Here is a 13,208-nt window from a genome sequence, read left to right as displayed (position 1 = left end):
CTCTGTTGAGCAGGATGCCCAGCTCGTGGAAAGTTTGTATCACTATGTGAACATGACCTTGAACTTGGTCTCTGGTGCGGCCGCGTACCAGCCAGTCGTCTAAATACGGGAACACCTGTATCCCTTGTCGACGGAGGTATGCCGTGACGACCGCCACACACTTTGTGAACACCCTGGGAGCCGAGGACAAGCCGAAGGGAAGGACTGCAAATTGGTAGTGCACCTTGTTTACTACAAATTGCAGGAAGCGCCTGTGAGGTGGATAGATCGCTATGTGGAAATATGCGTCCTTCATGTCGAGGGCGGCAAACCAATCTCCAGGATCCAGGGAAGGGATAATGGTCCCCAATGATACCATGCGGAACTTCAACTTTACTATGAATTTGTTGAGTCCGCGCAAGTCTAAGATGGGTCGCAGACCCCCTTTTGACTTGGGGATCAGGAAGTAGCGGGAATAAAACCCCCTGCCCCTTAACTCTAACGGAACCTCCTCTATGGCCCCCATAGAGAGGAGTCCAAAAACCTCCTGTGTAAGGAGTTGCTCGTGAGAAGGGTCCCTGAAGAGGGACGGGGAGGGGGAATGGGAGGGGGGGGGGGACGAGGAAAATTGGAGAGCGTACCCCCTCTCCACCGTGCGAAGGACCCAGCGGTCCGAGGTTATAAGGGTCCAAGCACGGTGGAAATGGGAGAGGCGATCCCGAAAGGAGGGAAGTGGATCCTGGATATTGGCTGAGGTGCCGTCCTCGACCACACCTTCAAAAGTTCTGCCTAGGGCCTGAAGGTGGCCTAGGCGGCCCCTGGTTTTGAGCCGGTTGAGGGCCGGTCGACCTTCGCCTGCCACCTCGACCCCGCCTTCTGGCAAAGTCCTGTCTCGGACGAGGCGGGGGAGGGTAGAACCTTTGAGGCTGGGGCCTAAAGGGTCTGCGCTGAGGCCCTGGGACATGCATCCCCAGGGAGCGCATGATTGTCCTCGAGTCCTTAAGGTTCTGCAGCCGAGAGTCCGTCTTCTCGGAGAACAGGCCCTGGCCCTCAAAGGGTAAGTCCTGCAGAGTCTGCTGAAGTTCAGGCGGCAAGCCTGAGACCTGGAGCCAGGAGATTCGCCGCATGGCTATACCTGAGGCCAGTGTTCTAGCGGCCGAGTCTGCAATGTCTAAAGAGGTCTGTAAGGAGGTACGTGCCACCTTCTTACCTTCCTCTACTAAGGCCCCAAACTCTTCCCTGGAGTCTTGGGGAACCAGTTCTTTGAATTTCCCCATCGAGGTCCAGGAATTAAAGTTATAGCGGCTCAAGAGCGCCTGCTGGTTGGCCGCTCTAAGTTGTAGCCCTCCCGCCGAATACACTTTGCGCCCAAACAAATCGAAGCGCTTAGCGTCCTTCGATTTGGGCGCTCCAGCCTGCTGGCCGTGGCGTTCCCGTGCGTTCACAGATGACACCACTAGTGAGCACGGTTGGGGGTGGGTATAGAGGTACTCGTAGTCCTTTGAAGGGACAAAGTACTTTCTTTCCACGCCTCTGGCTGTGGGTGGGATAGAGGCAGGGGTTTGCCATATCAAAGTGGCATTCGCCTCAATTGTGCGTATAAGAGGTAGTGCCACTCTAGATGGGGCATCAGCGGAGAGGATGCTCACCACCGGGTCCTGTACCTCTACGATCTCCTCCGCCCGGAGATCCATATTACGCGCCACCCGGCGCAATAGGTCCTGGTGGGCCGGAAGATCTATAGGGGGCGGACCCATGGCGGTTGTGCCTGCCACTGCCTCATCTGGGGAAGATGAGAAGGATGCCTCCGGTGGCAAGGGGTCTAATGCCGGGTCCTGCTCCAGGTGTTCATGAAGCTGGGCATCTCCCGTCCCTGGGTCCGGGGCCTCAGTTGGTGTGGGCACGGGGGCCTCCATGCCTCCTGGGGGAGGGCGGGAGATGGTGGCCTCCGGGGCCCTGGGCTCGGAACGTGCCGAGCGAGAGGCTGATGGTGGTGGAGCCCCCTGAGCCTGATGATAGGCCCACGGAGTCCAAAAGGACCAGTGCGCAGGTCCCTGCACAGGGTCCTCGACCGCGTCCTGCCAAGGGCCCAAGTCAGACGTAGCCGCCTGCCCCTGAGGAGGGTACGCCGATCTGGAGGCCCGCTCCGAGGAACGAGATGGCGATCTCGAGGGCCAAGGCGGTGCCGAGCGCGTTGAAACCGGCTCCGGATGGCGCGGTGCCGATCGGTGCCGGTCGTAGGGGGATCGGTCCCTGCGCGGTGCCGGTGAGCGGAACCGGGATCGGGAACGGTGCCGGTAGCCCCGCCGGTGCCGAGATCCGGACCTTGAGCAGGACGACGACCGCGACGAGAGGTGGTACCGGGAGCGGCCCCTCGAAGTCGAACGACGCTCATACCGGTGCCGCGAACTACGTCTGGAGTCCGATCGGTACCGATGATCGTGACGGTACCGAGACGTAGAGCGATGCCGGGAAGACGACCTTGGCTGCGAGTCCGACCGGTGCCGAGGTGATAGTCGGCGCCGGGACTGCGAGCGGCGTCGGGACCTGCTCCGAGATCTGGAGCGGTGCCGGAAGTCCCCGGCCGGAGACGGCGGGCGCAGCAGGGCAGGCTTGCCCCGGGATTGTAGTGCGCGGGAAGCCACCGGTGCCGGCTCCGTAAGCGCAATAAGGTCCCTGGCCGTCGCAAAGGTCTCCGGGGTGGAAGGGAGACAGGGCTCCACCACCAACCAAGGTGGAGATTCTGTGCGCACCGGACTCAACGGCCGCGGCGCCGGAGTCGACGGTGCAGCAGGGACTTGCTTCTGGCGGTCCACAGAGGGACCCGGCTCTACCCCCGGCACCGGGGGAGCCGGCGTCTTAAGGACAGCAGTCTCCTGCGCCTTACGGGCTTTCTTGTGGCCTGGAGATATGGACCGGTGCCGAGTCCCTTGCGAGTGCGGTGCCGAAGGCGGCCGGTGCTGTGAGGACTTGTCCGAATCAGCGCGTGGTGCAGTACCCGTGGGGGCCGCCGGGGCGCTGCGCACCGAGGCGCTCGGCGCCGGGGCTGGGCGTGCCGAGGGAGGATCCGGGCTAAGTGCCGCCTCCATTAGGAGCTGCCGAAGTCTAAAGTCCCGCTCCTTTCCAGTTCTTGGTTTGAAGGCCTTACAGATATGGCACTTATCTGCCTGATGGGATTCTCCGAGGCACTTCAGACAGGAGTTGTGCGGGTCACTCGTCGGCATAGGCTTAGCGCAGGACGCGCACGGCTTAAAGCCAGGAGCCTTGGGCATGAGCCCGGCTATGCGCCGGGGGGAAAAGGGGGGAGAACAACCCCCTTAACCCCCGCTAACTATTTATAACTATTAAAAACTAAAATGAACAACTATCTAACACTATACAACAACTATAACTACAACTATCTACAGCGATAACAGGATAAGCTAGGGAGAGTGGAGAACAGCTATGCCGCGCTCCACAGTTCCAACGACCGTCAGGGGCGGTAAGAAGGAACTGAGGGGGCGCTGGGTCGGCTGGGGTATATATCCAGCGCCATGAAGGCGCCACTCCAGGGGGCTCCACAGCCGACCCACCGGGTGTTGCTAGGGTAAAAATTCTCCGACGATCGTGCACGCGGCGCGCGCACACCTAATTGGAATCGATATGAGCAAGCACTCGAAGAAGAACTGCTGTTGCCGTTATCAGAGCTTCTGAATCCGCCTCATCCAATACAGCTTGTAAAGACAACCTTGCTAACAGGCAGCCTTCATGTACAAGAGCTCCGAACTCCTCTTTAGCATCATCTGGCAACTTGTCTCCACACACTCAATGTGTGTAGGGCGCTGGCTTTTTACCTGGATCGGACTAAGCCGTTCCGGAGATCCTCTCAACTATTTGTTGCCTCGGCCGAGCGGGCAAAGGGGCAACCTATCTCCACCCAGCGGCTTTCCCGCTGGATCATCTCGTGCATACGCATGTGCTATGAGTTGGCAGGGATTCCCCTGCCACCGATCATCAGGGCACACTCTACAAGGGCTCAGGCCTCATCAGCTGCCTACGCCACCCATATCCCCATCCAGGACATTTGTAGGGCGGCCACGTGGGCCTCAGTTCACACATTTACTTCGCATTACGCGATCGTCTCCCAGTCTAGGGATGACGCCGGGTTCGGCAGGGCAGTACTTCGTCCCGAACCATCGTGAACTCCTACCCACCTCCAGCGGATATTGCTTGGAATCACCTACTGTGGAATACACAGGAGCAATCACTCGAAGAAGAAAGGACAGTTACCTGTTCCATAACTGGCATTCTTCGAGATGTGTTGCTCCTGTCTATTCCACACCCCGCCCTCCTTCCCCTCTGTCGGAGTTGTCCAGCAAGAAGGAACCGAGGGAGGGGGGAGCCCATGGCTCCCCTTATAGCACGATATGCAGGCGCCACTCAAGGGGTCACCGTGGTGCTCCCCCAGTACGGGTACTGCTAAGGGAAAAACTTCTGGCACCGGTGCACGTGGCGAGCATGCACACCTACTGTGGAATAGACAGGAGCAATCACTCGAAGAATTTGGTACCTCTTCTCCATTTTCTTGGCAGTGGGTGTCAAGGAAGAGGAATTCTGGTCAAAGAATTCTGGTGGGTTCTAAGATGGCTTCATTAATAGGCAGAGCCAGATGGCGTTGCCGAATTCAAAATATCCACTAATTTGTGTGGATTATCCTGGAACAGTTTAATCTGAATACCTAGGGAGGCAGCCACCCTTTCCCTAATTTCCTGGTACATTTTATAATCACCTAGGATTTGGGAGGACAATTCTGAGACAGTGACCCCATCTGGTGGTGATGAGGAAGCATTGTGCAGAGGCACTACAGTGTCAGTCTGCTCTGTTGTGTGCTGACTATCTGTAACAGGAGGGTCAGATACTGGAGGAATAAGATCCCTCAATTCTGGGTAATGGAGTCAGTACAAACAAAATGGCACCTTGATGGAGATTAAGTAGAGTGATACACAAGAGAAAACAAACGTGAATCCAGGAGTACCCCATAGATTCCAGAAAGGCCACTGCTGTACTTGATACAATACCAGGGTCCAGCCCCATCCGATCTCGGGACCTGCTCCTATAAGAAGTCACGATGCTGGGGCCTTGAACGGCATGAGGACAAATGGAAGATGCTTGAGGCCTTCTGAAATGAGATCGTAAAGCAGAATATACCACCTCTGACTCGAAGGACGAGTTAGCACAGTCTGAATGCCAAGGCAGCATAGTAACAAGCAGAGTAGCAGGAGACCAAGACCTGATGGGAGGTGGATGGTACTGGAGGAAGAATCTGAGGCTTCCTGCTGAAGGGACTGTATGTCTGCTCTACTGCACAACAGAACTTCCTTTGTTCATACCGAGAGGGTCTGGTTCAGTCCCCAACAGCACCAAATGTGTAGATGCCAAGAAGTATCCCAGAGGGGTAGGATTAATCGGTAACCGAGTCTCATCCTGCATCAGTGGTGAGTCTGACACCAATAAGCACAGGAGATCCCTGGCCACTGCAAACACTTCAGATGTCATGGTACTGGTACAGTAGGATGCAGCACAGAGGAAGGTGGTGCCACTGAAGGTCCCGGCAATGGAGTCAGCCTCTATGGTCTTGCATGAAGGGCCAGAGTCGATCACTCTACATTGCTAGAATGCTGTACTAGGAGTGCCTAGTGGGAGCTGCCTTAGCTCTAACCTCGGTACCGGTCTTCTTGTGCAAGTCTGTTGGGGACCCCGCCCTCAAGATGAAGAGGGCTTCTTTTGGCCAGAAGAGGTTGAAATGGTGGACTACTTCTGCAGCTTGCCCAGTACTGAAAATGGAGATTGGTGTGTCTAGCTCTTTCTGCTGCATGGATGCTGCCAAATCTGGTGATGTGGTCTGAGATAGAGTCAAGTCTGAATCCCCATGTACAGAGCAGCTGGGGTCCAAAGAGGGAAGAAAAACTATTTCCCTATCTCAAAGTCAAACATCTCTCAACTTCTTAGTCCTGGTCTGAAAGACCCGCACAGATAAGGCATTTATGCCTCACTCATACTTCTCCAAAACACTTTAAACAGGGAATGAGGATTGCTGACTGGTATAGACTTGCTACAGCCAGAATGGCGCTTAAATCCCAGGGACTTATGCATGCCCCAGTACCATGCTAAAAGCTCAAAGAAAGTGCTACTAATTAAAACTATAACTACAACCATACTAAACTATTTACAGTAAAAAACCTCTAGCAATTTTTTCTAAAAACAGAATGGGAGAGAGTAAAGTTCACACATGTACAACTACTGACCATGAGCAGTAAAAAGGAATTGATGAGGGGGCAGAGCGGCTCCATCCTTTTATACCGTTGGCTAACATGTGCTGTCCCGATGGATACTGTTATGGGGAAGAATTCTACAGCTTCAATGCCCTAGCGCACACAGTCCTAAAGTGGAATGGACACGTGCAAGCACTTGATGATGATTGGCTTTATAAGCATACTTTCTACGGTTTCAATTTTATGCTGAGAACTAGCATTTCAGTCCTGGCATACAAAATTCCAGTTTCTGAACTTCTGATACAGTGTTCCTTTTACATATGTTAGTTGGCTCTCATGAACAATGAATTCTTTCATTACTTGAAGCTTTGTATGGAGACAGCCAATCTCATTGTATCCTATGCAACAGTTGGCTTGAAAATGCTAAGATAATGGTGGAATACACAATTTTGTTAAAACATGGTCAGCTATTTGGTATTCAAGAGCAAAAAAACACTGAAACAGACTGCTGTTGAGAAATGCAATGTGTAATTTAATTACAGAACTAAATGAAAACCTGTACAGCTAGGAGTGCAAATAAGAATCTCAGACAAATCAGTAACATTTTCTGAAGTAGTATGCCTATTACACAATTCACCAAAGATTTCTGAAAATATTCTGAGTTACACACTTTGCTTGTGGAAAACAGTGGCAAGCATGGCACGTTTAATTGTTGGTGAGTAAGTGTAGACTGAAATACTATCCTCAGAACTAAAATACTAACTAGCTTTCATGAAAGTCTGTTTCTGAAGAATACTTATATAGGAGTTTCCTTTCCTAAAGAAATTATAAAGCTGCCGAATCCATACAAAACGTTTTTCAAAAATATTTTTGAAAGTGTATGCTTTTAGCACAGTGTGTAAAATATCCAGCTAATCAAACTGAAAAATACAGAACGTATGACAGAAGACATACAGTATCCCAGGTTGTAGCTACAGAGCCACGACTGGGGGGAGATGGTTTAGCAGTTCTGTATTTGCTTTTAAACAGCCTTTGAAAATCAAGCAAGCCAAATTTTAGAATCCTTCTATAATTCCACTTTCCACAGTGGAATTTTTATTATTAATGGCAAACTATAGACTATATTGTGTGTGATAAAAATTGCCCAAAATGATTCCTATTAAATTGCAGTTGTACAGATGAGGTTTTAAAAAATAAAGAATTAAAGCACTGCTAAAAAGACTGATAGAGATATTACTATTTTGTAAAATATATTTATTTTCACACATGTGCACATGCATACAGGTCCTATCCCTTGCTTTATGTGCTTTTTTGACAATTAAGTAACCAATTCTGAATCAGATTAACTCCAGTAACCCCCTTCAACCTTGAATCAGATATGCTATAGGTCAATAATTAAGTGATATAAATGACTGAATTGAACTGGCCCAACTATTGCTGGACCCACTTCCATTTAAATGCAACCCCACCCCACCCCAAAAAAATCCCTATTGTCAATATTACTTTTAATACTAAAAAAATAGGGAGCCTACATGTTTAACAACTGAAACCAACTTCTACCAAGCTAACATGTCTTATGAAAAGTTTGTTATATTGACAGCAGTTTTATCAACAATATCTCAGAAGAAAAGTTTTGTATCTGTTTCCTGGTATCACTGCAGCCATACCTGTGCTAGCAGTGGTGTGGGTTCCAATGATGGCAAAGGTCTGGCACATTTAGCATCTTGTTATGAAAAAAATAGGTACAAACTTGTAGACAACTATAAGTACTCCTATGGTTTTCGAGTAATAATAGATCATTAATGGAATGTGCTTAATGTTCAAAATAACATGGGAAAAACAAAAAATACTGATATCTAACTCAAGGCACTGAGTGCAGTCCTTGTTATTTGCTATTAATGTATATTATTTATTTATATTATTTGCTATTAATTTATAATTTAAATCTAACCTTCTTGGGTCAAATAAGACAGCACAAATGAAAACTATTAAAAATTTACAGTACATACATGCCTGTTTGGATAATTATCCCTTTCCTCATGATGGGATCAGCACTGATTTGTCTTCCCTTTCTAAGAGGTCAAAAGTTTTGGTCTATCCAACATTTAAATAGGAAAACAGGCACTGCAGGATTCAAATTATTCACAAAGAAACATTGTGAATGAAAAACTAAAATTTTGGGAGACAACTTATTAATTTAATGAATATTCTTGCTTATCTTGAAGCATGTACGCATGTTTTTACATGGCATATACTGCATACACACACAGTGTAGGTTAAAAGAAAATATATCCTTTATGCATTTCAAATGCTGGGCCTGGGCCCTTCCTATTGTAGGCAGAAGGCTAAAAACAATCAGAAATATGGGATTGATTCTCAACTGCTTATAAATGACACTGCATAAATTAATGTACCTAAGTCAATTAGAAAAATACTATTCTTATGTAAATGAGCAGTTTTACAAAACATGCAGGACACAGCCTTGTAGTCATAATTAATTCTAGAGGTAATTCAAATTCTTACTTTGTAAAGTAACAGGGCCTGATTCTGCAATGGAACTGAGTACCACCAACTCCCACTGGATCTGGCTCTGAACTTGTACCTATTACTAGATAATTTCTTTTATTAAAACTATACAGTAAGATGTTACTAATATCATTCAATCCAAATTCTTACCTTCGCCTGACATAGACGGTTTAGTTGCTGGTGATGTTACTCTCTTTAGACTAGCAGGACTTTCTGAAGAACCAGAATCCATGCTTAAAGAGAAAATATTAAATGCTTTAATTTCTCTAAATTTAACAAAACAACTAAATGTTTTGAATAAAAAATACATTAAAAGCTATATCCATGAACAAACTCTCTCAACGTGTAAAGCAAAAAGATAGTAAAATTTAAGTTTTAAACCTCAGCATGACAAAATACAGTTTGAAATCATGTAACTGGACTGAAAGCAAAAATTGCTGTGCTCTCCTCTGCTCCCCAATAGAAAAATGTAAAGTTCATTCTAGTTTTCATTATCAACTAGAACATTGTTTTCACACGATGTATTGTATTAGATTACAATCTTACTATCTTTCAAAATACTGTTTGTTAGTTAAGTGAATATAGGAAAGTGGCACCTCTTTACTCACTAGCCCTACCCCACGCATATTTCAATTCTTACTTATTTTATCAACTTAAGTAAGATTTTGCTACTTTTTAGTCTTGTTGGCATTGTGTAGCCAAAACAGCTACAGGAGAATAACCTGGATTCTGTTCCCACTTGTGCATCAATAGAATTGTTAGCTAAATTCTAAATGCAGAATTGTTGTTGGCGATACACGATACAGGAAGAATCCATCTTTGCTTTCATATCCCAAGCTGAGTTTGTAGGTAGGACTGGAAGTTTAAAAAAAAAAAAAAAAAAAAAAAAAAGAGGAAGCCAAAAAACAAAGCTCATCGTTTTATTTATAAACGGAGCCACACCGATCTGAAACCAGAGATACAAATATGGCCACACAATGCCATATTAATAAAGTCACTTTTCAGAGCCAACACTTTAAAAACAAACGTACAAGTACACACAACATTTTAAATAGGAACAACATAATATTTAATGATTAAATAAAAATGCTGTTCATTCTAACAAAAGCAACCAAACAAAATACCTTGTCGACTTTCTTATGGGGCCTGAAATGAGTTTCACATATGATTTGGGAAACCATCCCTTTTGACCTTGGACCTCTCCAAACCACCACATGTCTTGCTGTTCCAGAACTGTGATGATATCATTTTTGTTAAAATTGAGGTGGTTGTCTTTTTTGGCTCTCCAAGGATACAAGGCCTGTGCTTGAAGGCCCTCTACTTTTTCACCCTATTGTGGTAAGAAAATAAACGTGAATCACTTAGAGTCTTTCGCAAAGAAGGCTGCTAAAAATAAATAAATAAATAAATACAACATTCATTTATAGACACAGCTCTGTGTGTCGACTGTTTCTATTAAAATAAGCTTTTTACTCAAATAAAGCCAAACAGATCATTAAAAAAAAAAAAAACAATCTAGTGGATATATTAACGCAGTCCACCAGTATTTCTATATTTGTATTAAAGTGCCTGGTGCATACACTCCTGTAAGATATTTAATAATTTTTCTACACAGAAAAAGATTTTAAAAATTAATTGTCTCATCTACCACATTTATGTAAAGCACTATAAATAAAGAGACAAGCCTTGCCCCCAGGGCTTATAGTAAATCTCACAAAAAGTGAGAATAAAGAGAATCTTTTTGCTCTAACTTATTCATTATGCCATCTTGCATTCTACTTGCTTTTTCGGGGTTTACATATCTAGCACATCTCAGAATGCTATATCTATGTACCAGCACTACATATTTTTCAGCCAGTGTTGAGGCACTGTGATCTAACAGATTGAGCACAGGATTGGGATTCAGGAATAGAGCTGGGCGAATAACTGATTTTTCGGTTCTCTAGCAGTTCTGGGGGAAAAAAATAAAAAAGTTTGCAAATTGGGTTGAAATAAATTAAAAAATGTAGACAAAAATTATGCAAATCAAAGCTAGTTTGACCCAAAACATTTTGTTTCCAGGCATTTTTTAAGAGCTAGAGTCATAAAATGATTGGAGGAGGAAAGGGTGTTGATGCAGGTCTCCTGATAAAACTTCTAACCGCTGATCTAAATCCCTCACCTGAGATGTGGGAGACCCAGGTTTGAATCCCCGATCTGGAGCAGAGATTTGAGCCTAGATTACTCCTCCCAGGTGACTGTCCTCACCACCAGACTATACAGCTGTTCTCTCTTTCTCTCTGGCCCAATTTATTCAAGCATTTTATAAAAAATGGAACAGCTTCAGTAGGAAAAAATGAGAGCGATGCAGCCCAAATGGTTAGGGCACAAAGCTGGGAGGGGGAGACCTGGGTTCAAATCATTGCTCCAGAGCAGGAAACTCAGGTTCTAACCCCCACAAACCAATTGAGTGCACTAATCACTGGGATAAGAGTTATAATGGGGGACACCATCCCCACCATCTCCTACTCTTCTTCACCACATTTTGGGAATCTAACCTGAACATTTTTTTCCTGCCTAAAACTATTTGGTGAATGTGTGTCAAATTCACAAATAGTTTGGGGTTGACCAAAATGAATTTTTTTGACAAATTTTGTGTCAAAAATATTTCACCCAGCTCTACTTGAGAACTCCGAGAATGCCAAATTGCACTTCCTGCATGGCTTTGTTTGACATCTTCATCTCCTCATCTTGAAATACTTTACCTCCCTTAGAGGAATGTTGCAAGGGCTGGTCAATTAATGTTTGGTCATCACTTTGCGAAAATTAAAACACTGGGTTAAGTATGATTTCTGTACAGATATAGCCACTTACCTGCCCCAGGACAGGAGAAGGCGATGATCCGGTAACAGTGGCTGGGGTGAAGGCTGATCTCTGCCTCACCTGCCCTGCACTTGGAACAGTCAGAGACGGTTGAACTGCCCAAGCATCCCAATTATCAGTCTCTGGTTTCTCACTAGTGCTGGTCGGCCACCTGAAAATAAGGCAGACTATATAATCTGAGTGATTTTTTTCATGCGATCACTTATCCTTTGAACATCACCTCTCATCCTGTAAATTGATTATTAGAACCCACTTTCGACCACCTTTTCGTTACCATTTAACCATGATTATCTGTTCTCAACCTCCTGCCTTATTCCTTATTGTTTAGACTTCATTAGTCCAATTTATTTTCCCCCCAGCGTGCAAGCTCTGGGAGCTAACTGTTGAAACGATGCATTTTTAAAGCTCAGTGCACAGCTGTAGTTTTAAGTAGACAAAGGTATATAAACTAAATATATTAACTTAATTGAATTTTTTTGCTTTTGCAATTACAAAGTAACAGACAATTGTCTACGTTTCACTAGCTAGTGTAGAACCCTAAAGTCTAAAAAGCCCTAAATAGTTGAGTCCCAGCTACCTCTCTCATCATAATATTGGAGTTAACATCAGCTGACATGTATGAGTTAACAGTTCTACACAGTAAACAGGTGGGGTGGAGAAAGGGAAGAGTGAGACAAAGACAGGGCATTTCACCCCTGTGGGTCTGGCAGAGCTCAACGTTGTTCATTTCCTGGCCTGGTCTACATTACAAAGTTTTAACAGCAAAACTTGCCTTCTGTCAGCACAGTATTGCATGCATCCACATTTAGTTTTGAGTCCTGACAAAAAAATCCCTCAACTTTTACCAGCCAAGTTAAATCAGTTCCTCAAGTGACACAAGCCCTCTACTAGTATAGTTTTACTGGCATGATGCTTGTATGGCTGCAGAAGTACCTGTACCAGTACAAGTAGTCTTCTAGCACCTGTCCCCTCAGCAGTGCCCATTCTGTCTAATTTTTGAACAATGTTCCTGAGGCATCATGGTGATACCAAGTCCAACCCTCCTCCCCCACTTTAAAGTCACTGATATATTTTGGAAATGCCTCTTTTCCTGCTAGTACAAGTGTATTTGCCAAAGTTGGACAAGCACAAGTCTACTTCATCCTCATGCCACTGTATAGTCTAGGGAAAAGGTCCTTGATTTCCTTGATGCGAAGGTGGGGTAGAGAAGAACATGTGCAGGCACAGCTACATAATTTCAACAGGAATAAAGAGGTATACAAGGGAAGTGTACATTGAGGGCACTGAGGCCCAGGGGTATAGCAGGGATGAGGGCCAATGCCAGGAAATGGGGAAGGAGCTGCGTCAGGTTTACCAGAAGACAAAGGAGCACAGCCTGAAGTCTGGTGTTGCCCCTTAGACAGGCCTGTGTAACAAACAGCTTGTTGTCAGACTGAGCCAGGAACCACCCGCCTTCCTGCCTATAAAAGTGGACAGCTCACAACCTGCAGTGGAGGGTTCCCTTGAACTGGCAGATGAAGAAGATATCACTGAAGACAGGGAGGCAGATGGTGCTGCGATCATTCAGAGCCAGGAGCTCTTTCAGACCCA

General features: G+C 46.1%; 1 protein-coding gene across 1 annotated transcript in view; it reads right to left on the bottom strand.

The window, feature by feature from the left end:
* ITSN1 (intersectin 1) overlaps nucleotides 1–13,208 on the bottom strand; it is a 184,360-nt gene that overhangs the window by 24,570 nt on the left and 146,582 nt on the right. The window contains exons 21-23 of the mRNA XM_065413292.1: nucleotides 11,610–11,769; nucleotides 9,881–10,086; nucleotides 8,907–8,989 (exon numbers count right to left, since the gene is read on the bottom strand). Coding sequence (XP_065269364.1) covers nucleotides 8,907–8,989; nucleotides 9,881–10,086; nucleotides 11,610–11,769 — 449 coding nt within the window. The remainder of the gene's footprint in view (nucleotides 1–8,906; nucleotides 8,990–9,880; nucleotides 10,087–11,609; nucleotides 11,770–13,208) is intronic.

This window comes from Emys orbicularis, chromosome 1 (genome assembly GCF_028017835.1).
Source record: "Emys orbicularis isolate rEmyOrb1 chromosome 1, rEmyOrb1.hap1, whole genome shotgun sequence".
Taxonomy (NCBI): domain Eukaryota; kingdom Metazoa; phylum Chordata; order Testudines; family Emydidae; genus Emys; species Emys orbicularis.
Note: the sequence above shows the minus strand (reverse complement) of the source record. Positions and strands in the feature narration are given on the sequence as shown.